General features: G+C 45.5%; 1 protein-coding gene across 2 annotated transcripts; it reads left to right on the top strand.

Annotated features, from left to right (window-relative positions):
• Window positions 1–2,910: 2,910 nt before the first annotated feature.
• Window positions 2,911–14,359, top strand: LOC115122469 (bromodomain-containing protein 8-like). 2 transcript variants are annotated; one of them, XM_029651673.2, is made up of 18 exons: window positions 2,911–3,018; window positions 3,505–3,601; window positions 4,764–4,833; window positions 4,977–5,026; window positions 5,139–5,261; window positions 5,455–5,535; window positions 5,714–5,778; window positions 5,889–6,052; window positions 6,234–6,425; window positions 6,702–6,798; window positions 8,798–8,916; window positions 9,071–9,535; window positions 9,629–9,825; window positions 9,995–10,087; window positions 10,183–10,251; window positions 10,385–10,670; window positions 12,267–12,311; window positions 12,793–14,359. In XM_029651673.2, exons 1-18 carry the CDS (start codon window positions 3,000–3,002, stop codon window positions 12,850–12,852), a joined length of 2,292 nt encoding a protein of 763 aa, XP_029507533.1. In that variant the 5' UTR covers window positions 2,911–2,999; the 3' UTR covers window positions 12,853–14,359. The 2 variants fall into 2 exon arrangements, with proteins under 2 accessions (XP_029507533.1, XP_029507534.1); XM_029651674.2 differs by lacking the exon at window positions 12,267–12,311.
• The last annotated feature ends 1,153 nt before the right edge of the window (window positions 14,360–15,512 follow it).

Here is a 15,512-nt window from a genome sequence, read left to right as displayed (position 1 = left end):
CTCAGGCTCTATCAGATCCTCCTCTCCACCCTCTCAGGGCTGGGTGTCTCAGGCTCTATCAGATCCTCCTTTCCACCCTCTCAGGGCTGGGTGTCTCAGGCTCTATCAGATCCTCCTCTCCACCCTCTCAGGTCTGGGTGTCTCAGGCTCTATCAGATCCTCCTCTCCACCCTCTCAGGGCTGGGTGTCTCAGGCTCTATCAGATCCTCCTCTCCACCCTCTCAGGGCTGGGTGTCTCGGGCTCTATCAGATCCTCCTCTCCACCCTCTCAGGGCTGGGTGTCTCGGGCTCTATCAGATCCTCCTCTCCACCCTCTCAGGGCTGGGTGTCTCGGGCTCTATCAGATCCTCCTCTCCACCCTCTCAGGGCTGGGCGTCTCGGGCTCTATCAGATCCTCCTCTCCACCCTCTGAGGGCTGGGCATCTCAGGCTGTGCACACTCTTGGATTGCATCCTACCTGACATATCGCTCTTACCAGGTGACATGGAGAGGATCTGTGTCTGCACCACATGCTCACACTACTGGTGTCATCCAGGACTCGTTTCTAGGCCCTCTCCTCTTCTCTCTATACACCAAGTCACTCGGCTCCGTCACCAAGTCACTCGGCTTCCCCCCTTCTGACTCAGGTGCCTGGAAGACCTCTCAGCTTGGATGTCGGCCCACCACCTCAAGCTCAACCTCAACAAGCTCTTCTTCCCGGGAAAGGCCTGCTCCCTCAAGATCCTTCCATCACGGTTTGACAACTCCTCAGTGTCCCCCTACCAGAATGCAAATAACCTTGGCGGGAACCCCTGTTGTTCTCTGCAAACATCAAAACAGTGACTTGCTACTGCAGGTTCATGCTCTACAACATCTGTAGTACCTTTCCTCACACAGAAATCTGCTCAGGTCCTAATCCAGGCACTTGAAATCTCCCATCTGGACTGCAACTCTCTGCTTGCTGGGGTCCCCACTTGTGCCATCAAACGCCTGCAATTTATTCAGAACTCCACAGCTGCCTGGTGTTCCACCTTCCGTAGTTCTCCTATGTAATCCCGCTCCTCCGCACACTCCACTGGCTTCCAGTCGAAGCTCACATCCATTTTACCTCCATCTTGCCTACAGAGCAGCAAGGGGAACAGGGGTTCAGCTCCCGCTCAGCCCAGTCAAAGCTCTTCTCTATCCTGGCATCCCAATGGTGGAACGAGCCTCCCCCAAACTTTAGGACAGTGGATTGATTACCTGACCATCTTCCGAAAATGTCTGAAACCCTACATCTTCATAGAGTATCTTAAATAAATCTCACAGCGCCCCCCAAATTATGGTGTTTTTGTTCCATAAACCTCAGAGCAACTGTTCACTAATACTTTATCTGGTTCTTATGACACAATGCAGAAACTACAAAGGAACTAGTAAGGGTCATTTTCCTGAAGAAAACGTGTGCTTTCTTCAGCTGTCCTTAAAGAGAAATGTTTCTTCAGCTGTCCTATCTGGTGTAATTCTCCTGTCGTATCTAGTGTCCTGTGTGAACTTAAGTATGCTCCCTCTAATTCTCCCATCTCTCCTTCTCGTTCTCTCTCCTCTCCCAGAGGGCCTGAGCTCTAGGACCATGCCTCAGGACTACCTGGCCTGATGTCTCCTGGCTCTCCCCATCCCCAGTCCACCTGGTCGTGCTGCTGATCCAGTTTCTTTTTTTTGTGCCTGTGGCTATGGAACCTGGACCTTTTACCGGATGTGCTATCTTGCCCTGGACCTGCTGTTTTTGACCCTCTCTCAACCTCTCCTGCTCTCTCTCCCTCTCTCCCTACCACACCTGCTGTCTCTACTTCTGAATGCTCGGCTATGAAAAGCCAACTGACATTTACTCCTGAGGTGCTGACCTGTTGCACCCTCTACAACTACTGTGATTATTATTTGACCCTGCTGATCATCTATGAACGTTTGAACGTAATGAAGAACGATCTGGCCTTAATGGTCAAGTACTTGCGGTACCGGAGCGCCAAGTCTAGGTCCAAGAGGCATCTAAACAGCCTCTACCCCCAAGCCATAAGACTCCTGATGTAAAATCTGCTGATGTAAAAAGGGCTTAATAAATCACTTTGATTGATTGGTTCCCACTTGTCAACTTCTCCAGCACCACCCTAACATCAACATGTGACAACGGCAGGTTTCTGATGTAATAGGAAACACTTATGACATCATCTGATGTGTAGCATGTGATTTAGTAACCTTTGCCAGCTCATAGTTGGTTAAAATCACGTCACGTTTCTCCGATGACATCATCCATAAATACTTTTGACATCATCTGGTGTGCATGTTTTTGACCACAAATCACAGAAACCTCTCTTTTTCACATAAGGTGGGATCCGGAATTATTGGATCCGTTGATAAAGAAGATCAAAAAAGACTAAAATAAATAAAGATTTGGAGGAAGCAGGCATCACATGCTAAACGAGTGCGCTACCATTTGAGCAAATCCCCCTGTTTTTACTACAGCAAGTATAAAACATATTCCATATCACTGGCACTGCCTAGTCATAGATGGGAAGTAAAGATTTGAAGGAAGCAGGCATTGACCCACTACCACTCATGGTAATCAAGCGTCTTACAATTTGAACTAATCCTCCATTCATGTAGAGATGATGACGAATGGACTTGTCAGTGTAAGTTATATATAGAGCTATGTTGATAATAATATCAACATATTTGATATTAATAATACAGTGTATCTGAGAATACAGCTTCAGCAACATCCGTTTCTAAAAGTATAACACCGAAGGAAATGGAATTGATCAAACTACTTCAGAAGCTAATTATATCACATTCAATAAAAAATAAGGAAACAATGGAGGATGCGGGCATTGATCCCGCTCCCTCTCGCATGCTAAGCGAGCGCTCTACCATTTGAGTTAATCTCCCTACAAGCGCTACGTGAGGTATTGTGATGTCATTCTCCACATCTGTGTTACATTGAAATGATTCCGGCGGAAGTTTAGTGGCGAGGCCCTGTCCACAAAGAAATGGCGAGTGGAGTCGGGAGTGAGTATTATTTGTTAGCTTGCAAGTGTAGCTACAACGTATACATACATTTCAAATGTAAAGTACAATATTTTCGTAACTAGCTTTCTACATTATTTTTGTCTAGCTAGCCCTGCCTGGGTTTTGTTAGTTTGCCAGGCGCGCGCCACTAGCTAATGTTAGCTAGCTTGATAACAATAGGTGTTCCTAGCTACAGAGCACGCACCTTACTAGCCGAATATGATAAACAACCAAAGCAATTATTGTGTTCAATTACCTAGTTAGCTAATTGGTGACGTTATGCTTTTCTAGATAGCTCAAAACCGTATTTGCATTAACAGCAATAGTGTAGCTTGCTGGCTGTGTAGCCGGTGTTTAGCTAGTTAATTATCTAGCCTATATTTGAGCTCTGACCTAATTTTGGTTCCCCCCGTGACATCTCTCTTTCTTTCTATTGCTAGCCTACCTATTCCAAGCGTCATAATTGCTTTATCTGTTTTTATGTAGAACACAAGAGGCTGTCCGTTGGCCCGACGGAGCCGTGGTCATTGAGGGAGAAACTATGCCTAGCTTCCTCTGTTATGAGGAGCGGAGACCAAAACTGGTAAACAAATCCAAATCAAATGTATTTATATAGCCCTTCGTACATCAGCTGATATCTCAAAGTGCTGTACAGAAACCCAGCCTAAAACCCCAAACAGCAAGCAATGCAGGTGTAGAAGCACGGTGGCTAGGAAAAACTCCCTAGGAAGAAACCTAGAGAGGAACCAGGCTATGTGGGGTGGCCAGTCCTCTTCTGGCTGTGCCGGGTGGAGATTATAACAGAACATGGCCAAGATGTTCAAATGTTCATAAATGACCAGCATGGTCGAATAATAATAAGGCAGAACAGTTGAAACTGGAGCAGCAGCACAGTCAGGTGGAAGTTGAAACTGGAGCAGCAGCATGGCCAGGTGGACTGGGGACAGCAAGGAGTCATCATGTCAGGTAGTCCTGGGGCATGGTCCTAGGGCTCAGGTCAGTTGAAACTGGAACAGCAGCATGGCCAGGTGGACTGGGGACAGCAAGGAGTCATCATGTCAGGTAGTCCTGGGGCATGGTCCTAGGGCTCAGGTCCTCCGAGAGAGAGAAAGAAAGAGAGAAGGAGAGAATTAGAGAACGCACACTTAGATTCACACAGGACACCGAATAGGACAGGAGAAGTACTCCAGATATAACAAACTGACCCCAGCCCCCGACACAAACTACTGCAGCATAAATACTGGAGGCTGAGACAGGAGGGGTCAGGAGACACTGTGGCCCCATCCGAGGACACCCCCGGACAGGGCCAAACAGGAAGGATATAACCCCACCCACTTTGCCAAAGCACAGCCCCCACACCACTAGAGGGATATCTTCAACCACCAACTTACCATCCTGAGACAAGGCTGAGTATAGCCCACAAAGATCTCCGCCACGGCACAACCCAAGGGGGGGGCGCCAACCCAGACAGGATGACCACAACAGTGAATCAACCCACTCAGGTGACGCACCCCCTCCAGGGACGGCATGAGAGAGCCCCAGTAAGCCAGTGATTCAGCCCCTGTAATAGGGTTAGAGACAGAGAATCCCAATGGAAAGAGGGGAACAGGCCAGGCAGAGACAGCAATGGCGGTTCGTTGCTCCAGAGCCTTTCTGAGTCTGTCGCTGACTGCATCTACATGTTGTTCTTCTACATGGTAATTTGTGTGCTTGATTGTCCTCCTACAACTTTGTCTGCTTTTCAGGGTGTCAGTCAGCAGAGCCATCAAGCCTTTCTCAGAGCCAGGCCGCCCTCCAGACTGGTTCTCCCAGAAGGTATAAGACCGACGACAAGCTTGTCCCCATTTCATAGTCCGACTCACTGTGACACAAAACAATTAATCTCTGTCATGATGATCAAGGTTGAAAGGTCAGCTACTATATATCTAACCAGCTTTCTGTGATTCTGACCCCCACAGCACTGTGCCTCTCAGTATTCTGAGCTGCTGGAGACCACAGAGGCTCCAAAGTTAGTACACAAACACACATTTTATCTGCTTTATTGGAGTATTCTGTTGCGGAGGCTGCACTTCAGCTGTCGTCAGAGCTGTTCATGTGTCTGATGTATGGCGCTGTTTCAGGCGTAAGCGTGGAGAGAAGGGTGAGGTGGTGGAGACCATCGAGGATGTGATCGTACGGAGACTCACCGCCGAGAGGATAGAGGAGCTGAAAAAACTACTGAGAGACACACAGGACAAATACAGGTCAATACACACAGGCACTCCCGCTCTCACACACATACAAATGTAGTCTCACACACACGTACACAGTGGAACCTTCACTATCAATACATAGCCAATATTTATCCCTGTTCAAAGCCATTATAGATGACAGACATGCTCCATACACTCTATTTACCATGCTTGACCTTTGGCCCTGTACTTCCTGTTTTGACAGAAAGTTGAAGAAGGAGGTGGATCTGATCCAGACAGGACATCTGGACTCACGGCTAGAGGAGCTGTGGACAGACATAACACAGTAAGAAACTGGTCTGTCTGTCTCTTGGTTTGTGTCTGCATGCCTGTCTGTCTAATAATATGCCTTTCTTTTTATTTGATGTAAACACTACGTTGTAATTCATAGTGCACTTTCTGTGCCGGATTTAGCAGTGAAGATTGTGTTTCATGGTTAAAATGGTTTGTCTTTGGTTTGGCAGGAAAAATAAGCAGGATGAGGATGAGGCAGATCTTAAGAGGAAGACCACAGAGACATCCTATCAGGGTAAGCTTTGGACTAATAATAATAATAAACATTTTGGACACTACTGATTTGAACAATTATTAGGCTCAAGAACTACCAGTAATAATAACCCTTCTTCTCTTCGGTCTCAGCTCGCCAAGCGGTTAAGAACACGCCCAAGCGGGTGTCCAGTGTTACTATACGCTCCCCTCTGGGTGCCAGTCCCACGGGCATGGAGGGGGCACAGACAGACACCCCCACACCCCCAATAGATACAGCCATGCCCCAGGCAGAGGAGACCCTTGGTGCCAATTTGGTAAGGGAAGGGTCTTAGTCCTGGTCAGCATAACATTGTGTGCATAAAACACCTGGTATAAACATTAGAGAATTTGTTTTGTACTGTTTTGAGTGTCTCTTCTAGCTGGTTGTTGCTTGTCTTTTGTTGTCATTGAGGAATGGTCAATTAATGTTTTTTTCCCCCCTCTCTGTCCACGTAGTCCCAGGGGGGAGCAGTGTTCCTACCGTCGTCGGATGCTCCAATAGCGGGGCCTAAGGAGGGAAGCCTGGGGTCTCTGGTAGACGACTCCCCACAGAAGAGGCTCCTCAGTCAGAAGTCCACGCCGCCTCCCTCCCCTCTCCTCTCAGAGCTACTGAAGAAAGGAAGCCTGATCTCTGCTAGCCCCATACTGGTGAGAAATACACTACAAAAGGAAGTTGAAAGGGGATGATTTGCGGTAATAAGGGATGAAAGTATTTGGATTATATTGTGTGGATCTGTTTAAGGGAGAGGGTTCAGGTTAAGTTTGACTTCACAAGCTACTGTTGTTGGGGAAATTCCTGTCTATTCTAGGGAGTAATATGCTGTTGTACATCCTACCAAACTGCTCAGTAAAAACAGGTGATGTAGATGTTTTTAGAGAACAGGGAATTGGGGATATTGTGTGTTGATGACGTGATGTTGTCAGGTAGTGGAGGCGGATGCTGCTGCTGCAGGACTGGCTAACGGAGGAGTTCCTACTACAACCCCCACTATCACAGCAGACTTTGAGGTCGCCAGCGCAGGTAACTATGGCAACCGTGGAGTAAATGCTCTTGCTGGCAGGCTGGTTGTTATGTGTTTGGCTTGATGTGTGTTAGGATTAGAGGTCGACCGATTATGATTTTTCAATACCGATACCGATTGTTGGAGGACCAAAAAAAGCAGATAGCGATTAATCAGCTGATTTATTTATTATTATTTAAATGTATTTGTAATAATGACAATTGCAACAATACTGAATGAACACATATTTTAATATAATACATCAATAAAATCAATTTAGCCTCAAATAAATAATGAAACATGTTCAATTTGGTTTAAATAATGCAAAAACAAAGTGTTGGAGAAGAAAGTAAAAGTGCAATATGTGCCATGTAAGAAAGCTAACGTTTAAGTTCCTTGCTCAGAACATGAGAACATATGAAAGCTGGTGGTTCCTTTTAACATGAGACTTCAATATTCCAAGGTAAGAAGTTTTAGGTTGTAGTTAATATAGGAATTATAGGACTATTTCTCTCTATACCATTTGTATTTCATTAACCTTTGACTATTGGATGTTCTTATAGGCACTTTAGTATTGCCAGTGTAACAGTATAGCTTCCGTCCCTCTCCTCGCTCCTACCTGGGCTCGAACCAGGAGCACAACCACAACAGCCACCCTCGAAGCAGCGTTACCCATGCAGAGCAAGGGGAACAACCACTACAAGTCTCAGAGCGAGTGACGCTTGAAACACTATTAGCGTGCACCCCGCTAACTAGCTAGCCATTTCACATTAGTTACACCAGCCTAATCTCGGGAGTTGATAGGCTTGAAGTCATAAACAGCTGCTGGCAACCGCAGGAAAGTGCTGTTTGAATGAATGCTTACGAGCCTGCTGGTGCCTACCATCGCTCAGTCAGACTGCTCTATCAAATCATAGACTTAGTTATAACATAATAACACACAGAAATACCAGCCTTAAATAATTCATATGATCGAATCCGGAAACTATCATCTCGAAAATGAAATACGGAACCGTTCTGTTATTTTATCTAACGGGTGGCATCCATCAGTCTAAATATTCCTGTTACATTGCACAACCTTCAATGTTATGTCATAATTACGTAAAATTCTGGCAAATTAGGCGGCCCAAACTGTTGCATATACCCTGACTCTGCGTGCAATGAACGCAAGAGAAGTGACACAATTTCACCTGGTTAATATTGCCTGCTAACCTGGATTTCTTTTCGCTAAATAGGCAGGTTTAAAAATATACTTGTGTGTATTGATTTTAAGAAAAGCATTGATGTTTATGGTTAGGTACACGTTAGAGCAACGATACGCACCGCATCGATTATATGCAACGCAGGACACGCTAGATAAACTAGTAATATCAACCATGTGTAGTTGACTAGTGATTATGATTAACTGTAAGGTTGCAAGATTGGTTAACAGCAAGATTGAATCCCCCGAGCTGACAAGCAGAAAATCTGTCGTTCTGCCCCTGAATGGGGCAGTTAACCCACTGTTTCTAGTCCGTCATTGAAAATAAGAATGTGTTCTTAACTGACTTGCCTAGTTAAATAAAGATTAAATAAAGGTGTAAAAAAAAAATATTTGTAAAAATCGGCCAAATCGGTGTCCAAAAATACCTATTTCCGATTGTTATGAAAACTTGAAATCGGCCCTAATTAATCAGCCATTCCGATTAATCGGTCGACCTCTAGTTAGGATGCTAAGTATTAGTGCTGTATGTGCTTCTGTGCTTTAAATGTGTTAGAAGCAAAGTGCGTCTGTCCTTTATTAGATGTACTTTGGTGTGTCCAATGGAAACAGTGCCCCCCACATCCCCACTGCCCAGCCCTGCCACACCCAACACAGGTTAATACTGTCCCTCGTCTGTCAGTGTGTCTCTCTAAACTCACCTGTCTCGGAAGGAATATCTAGTATATAAAGAGGAACCCTCATCTGATTTCTAATCAGTGAGACCAGTGTACCGTTGGTAGTGACACGTGTTTCTTTGTCTCTGTCTGTGTGTTCAGTCAAAGAGGCAGGCTCAGAGGTGGTTAAGGTGGAGGAGGACCATGTACCTGGTTCCTACATGGGGGATGAGCTGGACCTGGAGACCGTGGGAGATATCATCTCCATCATAGAGGAGAAGGTACATGGTGTGTGTGGGGGGCGGGGACTTTGAGAGGGTGGGATACAGCTTTTGACATAGATATATATCTCTCTAGTAAGCAACCTTTTTTTGTGCACACTCATCACAGTCCTCTCTCTCTGTGTCTCTGTCTTTCTGTGTCTGTATTTCTCAGGTGGATGACTCTGTGGAGGCTCTAGATGCTGCAGCAGTGGAGGCTGCTCTCTCTCTCTGTGAGGAGGCTGTTTCTGCTGGCCACTCCCTCTCAGGCCCATGGGAGGCCCAGGACTTGAAGACCTCAGAGCCTGGTCCTATGGTTCAGTCTGACCCCACACATGGGCTTCAGGCTGTGGCTGGAGCTAACCCTGGGAGCCTGGAGCCACAGACGGAGAGTGGAAGGGGGGAAGCCGAAGAGGGGAAGGACTGTGAGGGACAAGAAACAGTGCAGACAAATGTGGTCCCTTCTGTTGTCGCTGATGATGGCCTGGCAGGAAGCGAGGTCACAGAGGAGGGAGTTCTGGGGGAGGAAGGAGCCCTGAGCACATCTGTGAAGACTGAAAATGAGGAGTGGACCCAGCCAGAACTAAACACACCCTGCCTAGACTCAGAAGACAGCTCTGGATCAGGGAAAGAGTCCAAGGTAATTGTCCTATTTTCAGAAACACAGCACACACTCACACACCTCTACCAAGTGCAGTTGAATTATCATCTCTCCTTGTGTATCTTTGTGTAGGAAGTGAAGGATGAGGATGGAGCGAGTGACGGGGATCCTGATGAAGGAATGGAGATGAAGGAATGTGGAGAGGGGGAGGGGCCCTACCTATCAGAAGTAGAACCGGCAGCCAGTGAGAGCGAGGATGGCTATGGCCCCTCCTCCCAACGCTACACCACAGCTGATTCGCTAGCCAGCAGCCCCGCCTCTTCCCAGTTGTAAGTGTCCAACCCTGGTCCTTGTGTCGATGGCAACTCTTAACCTGATCATTCTATCACAAGCCTGAATAAAGCATTGAATGACACTAAAGAATGCTTTATGACCTCTCTCCCCCTCTATCACTCACTCACTAACCCTTCACCCTCTGTCTCCCTCCGTCTCTCCCAGTTCAATATGTGGGGAGGATCAGGAGGCCGTTCAGGCTCAGAAGATCTGGAAGAAAGCCATCATGCTGGTGTGGAGAGCAGCGGCCAATCACAGGTCAGCTCTTAGCCATTTCTCCAATAACATTCAATCACTTAACATGTCTGAGCTACTGTAGAATTTGACAGATCAATTGTTGTGACCTGTGTCAGGTACGCCAGTGTGTTCCTTCAGTCTGTGTCTGAAGACATCGCCCCTGGTTACCACAGCATTGTACACAGGTGAGAGTTCTATAACAGTAAACGGTTTGTTTGCATGTGAAAATAAAATCTATTCATTAAACAATGTAAGTACATGCTCACGTTACCCCCTAAAACACACACACATTCATACATACACACCCTTCCCCTCCAGACCCATGGATCTGTCGGCCATCAAGAAGAGTATTGAGGCGGGTCAGATCCGTACGACAGCAGAGTTCCAGCGTGACATCATGCTGATGTTCCAGAACGCGGTGATGTACAACAGCTCTGACCACGACGTGTTCCACATGGCCCTGGAGATGCAGAGAGATGTTCTAGAACATGTGCAGCAGTTCCTGGCCACTCAGCTCATCATGCAGACCTCAGAGTCCTCCATCTCCACCAAGAGCCTCAGAGGCCGCGAGGGGGGTCGCAAGCCAGGGGAGTCCGTGGAGAAGGTAAGACTAGATACACACATACAGGTAACTGCCACAATTATAGGAACACTTGCGTGAATGAGGGATGCAAAGTATATTAAAAGCAGGTGTTTCCACACAGGTGTGGTTCCTGAGTTAATTAAGCAATTAACATCCTATCATGCTTAGGGTCATGCTGGGCAGGCCATTATTTTGGCTACCATGGCTATGGCCCCATAGGATTACAATGCCCCCATCCACAGGGCACGAGTGGTTATTGAATGGTTTGATGAAATGTAAACCATATGCCATGGCCGTCTCAGTCACCAGATATCAACCCAACTGAACACCAATGGGAGATTCTGGAGTGCGTTTTTCACCACCATCAACAAAACACCAAATGATGGTATTTCTGGTGGAAGAATGGTGTCTCATCCATCCAATAGAGTTACAGAGACTTCCATGTGTTTCCTTTATTTTGGCAGTTACCTGTACACAAACACACACACATACCTCCGAGTCCAGCAACAACACCAAGGAGCCAAGACATGTACAATTGATGCAGGAAAGACTGTACCCATCTCATGCCCCAATAATCATATCTTGCCTCTCACCTAACCCCCCTGCCATTACACTTCATCTGTAGACAGGCTCCATGCTCCCGCCTCCCCTCTCCATTACTGCGGTCTCGTCTCCCCTCTCCATTACTGCGGTCTCGTCTCCCCTCTCCATTACTGCTGTCTCGTCTCCCCTCTCCATTACTGCTGTCTCGTCTCCCCTCTCCATTACTGCTGTCTCGCCTCCCCTCTCCATTACTGCTGTCTCGCCTCCCTCTCCATTACTGCTGTCTCGTCTCCCTCTCCATTACTGCTGTCTCGTCTCCTCTCCATTACTGCTGTCTCGTCTCCCCCTCTCCATTACTGCTGTCTCGTCTCCCTCTCCATTACTGCTGTCTCGTCTCCCCTCTCCATTACTGCTGTCTCGTCTCCCCTCTCCATTACTGCTGTCTCGTCTCCCCTCTCCATTACTGCTGTCTCGCCTCCCCTCTCCATTACTGCTGTCTCGTCTCCCCTCTCCATTACTGCTGTCTCGTCTCCCCTCTCCATTACTGCTGTCTCGTCTCCCCTCTCCATTACTGCTGTCTCGTCTCCCCTCTCCATTACTGCTGTCTCGTCTCCCCTCCATTACTGCTGTCTCGTCTCCCTCTCCATTACTGCTGTCTCGCCTCCCCTCTCCATTACTGCTGTCGCGCCTCCCCTCTCCATTACTGCTGTCTCGCCTCCCCTCTCCATTACTGCTGTCTCGCCTCCCCTCTCCATTACTGCTGTCTCGCCTCCCCTCTCCATTACTGCTGTCTCGCCTCCCCTCTCCATTACTGCTGTCTCGCCTCCCCTCTCCATTACTGCTGTCTCGCCTCCCCTCTCCATTACTGCTGTCTCGTCTCCCCTCTCCATTACTGCTGTCTCGTCTGCCGTCCGTCTCTGTGTACTGTGTTTCACTTGACTGTCTGAACGTGTCTCTTACTGTCTGTTCTTCTGTTTGTACAATGTTGTCTTGTTTGTTGTTTACTCTGGGTGCGTTTGGAGAGGTGTGTGTGTGTGTTCTCTCTTTTCTCACTAACTGTTTGTCCTCCTACAGGACAGTGTCCCAATGGCCTCTCCCGCTTTCCTTCTCTCTCTCTTTGTAAGTATTCAGGTCAAAGGTCAGAACTCACCAGGTCAAGTCAAGCGCACGCTCTGTTTCTCTGTCTGTCACACACACCCAAAACACTCATCTCATATTCAGAAGCGCATAAAACAGTTCGCAACTCACACCAACCACCCCTGTAGTCAAACACTCAAAAAGCATACACTCACCTCTTATATTAACACACACATCCGTCACCGTCACTACATTTTTTTACCTTCGGTATTTGGTTCTTAAATGGACCCATCCTGGTTGTGTGTTATGTATCCAGTGGTTTTGTCTTCAACGTCTGTGATCGTCTCATCTGCTCCATCGCTTTTCTTTCTTTTCCTTTTTTCCATCCTTTCATCTTTATTTTCTTCATTTCCTCTGGTCAGAGATCGTCTTTGTGTTTTTCTACGGGCCAACCACAAGCCATCACTGGGTTTTCAACCTGGTGTCAAACTGACCTTCACCTTTTAACCTCTCTTCCCTGCAGGATGGGGGCACCAGAGGGCGCCGCTGTGCTATTGAAGCAGACATGAAGATGAAGAAATAACCAGAGTCAAAAGGCAGTAGGACAATAGATTGCCAACAGGCCATAGGGCTGGAGGTTTAAAGAGAGACTTGATGCAGGGCTGCAGTCCTCGGGTATTCTCCTCTCCAGGCCGTTTCTGATTGATCATTGTGTACCATAGTTGTGTACAGTTTAATTAACTAACTTAAGTCTGATTGTATTTAAAGCCAGTACACTAGATATCCAGACATCATATGATTCTCATTGATATTTGCCACTGGTAAACAGCAGACACTGCAGCCCTGGAGGACTGAATTTGTTTTACAACTGCAGTAGTACTAAAGTACTAGTGACTGACTTGGGGCCCTGTTGTTTTGTGTATAGGATTAGCCAACTGCAAAATATTCTTCAAGGAATCATTATCCCAGTGTCCACACACACACTGATTGGTAGAATCAACATTGTTTCAATATAATTTGTCAATGTGTTGTAACGTGGAATCTATACTGAAAAAGAATATAAACGCAACATGCAACAATTCTCACCCCGCAGGTCTGGTGAAGAATCTGTATGTGGAGGTCCTGGGCTGACATGGTTATACATGATCTGTGTAACCACGGTTGTACTGACATATTCTCTAAAGCGATGTTGGAGGCGGCTTATGTTAGAGACATTCAGCTCTGGTGGACATTCCTGCAGTCAGCATGCCAATTGCGCGCTCGGTCAGCACTTGACATCTGTGGCATTGTGTTGCGATAAAACAGCACATTTTATAGTGGCCTTTTATTTTTCCCAGCACAAGATGCACCTCTGTATTGATTGTGCTGTTTAATCAGCTTATTGATATGCCACCACCTGTCAGGTGGATGGAACATCTTGGAAAATTAGAAATACTCACTAAAAAGGATGTAAACAAATTTGTGCACAACATTTTTGAGAGAGAATCTTTTTGTGGGTATGGAAAATTTCTGGGATCTTTTATTTCAGTTCATGAAACATGGGACGAACATGTTGCGTTATATTTTTTGTTCAGTATATTTGGGAAATACCATAGAAATAAGAGTGAAGAGAACAGACTTGGAACCTCTAACCCTGGCAATTAATTAACTGGTTAACTCATGTATACACTCTCAATGGCTGCCTGGTATTGTGATGCAATAATTGCCAATGGCATTTTGGAATGTTCTATCAACTGATGCTGGATTGCCATGGAAATGTAGAATATTCATTCAAATGATTCTAACTAATGTGGCTCATGGAATGTATTTTTTGTAATATCAATTGAGTTGACTCAACAAATCACAGCACAGATTGAAAGGTACAGTTCCTGTTTTTACGTCCTGGCATGGGTCCACCCATTATGCCATCATTGACCTGAATGGAGACTCCCTTTCTATTCATTCTTATTTCTATGGAAAATACATTGGATTTGCAAAAAGTAATCAACTGTTGTTTTGAGGGTTAATTTTCAACCACAGAATTATATAATCGTGGTAACCAATTTTGCACATAGATAAACCGTGTATAAAATATGTTTAATTTGAAACAATGTCTGATCTTCAATGTTATGTCCACTATCCCTTTAAAAAAAACAATAGACTAGGCAGCAGCACCTACTGCAGAGTTGGTCTACACAGCTATCCATTTGGTCTCCCATCCAGAGTTTTAACCAAGCCCAGCTTTGATATTTGTCACTGACTAACAACGTGCTATCATCAGAAATGTATTATTGAGAGATCTCTTAATAACTGCATAATTGACTGTTGCTATCGAAGTCATTCCAAGGGATACGTTTAACAGAGCAAATGAAGTATAACCATACCCCTATAATATCAATAATATTTAGTCCTATATAGCCTTTGCAAAGTCATCAACAGCTATTGTTTGAATTCAACCCAGAATTCAACTAAAAATAAACAATACAATAGGTCTAGGCTTTCAAGCTCTGGTTGATTTCAAATGGAATCTTCAAGTTAATAATGAATATGTTGGATTCATGTCTCCATTTCAACCAAAAAGTTAATAGGACTAAATCCAATCAAAATTTGATTGTCCTTTTTAATGTTTTAGTTGAGTTGGAGACGTGAATCCAACATATCAATTATTAATTGGTAGACAAGTCAGTGGCACAATGTTTATTTGGTTGCGTTGACAACCAAACCTAATTCAATATCACTTTTGCAATACAGTAAAAAGCCTATTAACTTGAGTTAACAAATCATGCTGGATTCTCCAAATTAACCAAGTTAAATAAGTTAAACCAGTGACAGGTTAAACTATCCAAGCAGTAAATCCATCTCTTTTAAATGTTGATATTTGGTTGAGTCACAATGCGATATGACTTCTGTAATACTGTAAATAGCCTAAAGCTAAGGCTCTTACAAACTAATGTAACATTTTTTATTCAACCTTAAAATGAGTAGCACATCCATGGCCACATTCTGAGGTTACTAGAACTATCAACGTCTTACATAATCAGAGAGACTTAATGTTCCAGATGGCATGCGAAGGTCGACGGTCGGTAGAGATCTTCATAATATAAAACGTGTTGAACTTTATGTACAGTTGTTTAGTTTCACATTTCAGTTTGTTTTGCTCAACTGTTTAGAGATTAGGAGAATTGAAAACAATGGGAATGTCAGTCTAAATTTTGACAGACCCAAGTTGAGACCTTCAGGTTTTGGGTATAACGTGTAGACATT

The sequence above is a fragment of the Oncorhynchus nerka genome, linkage group LG5 (assembly GCF_034236695.1).
Source record: "Oncorhynchus nerka isolate Pitt River linkage group LG5, Oner_Uvic_2.0, whole genome shotgun sequence".
NCBI lineage: Eukaryota > Metazoa > Chordata > Actinopteri > Salmoniformes > Salmonidae > Oncorhynchus > Oncorhynchus nerka.
The sequence above is the reverse complement of the archived record's forward strand: the minus strand, read 5'-3'. Positions and strand labels throughout refer to the sequence as shown.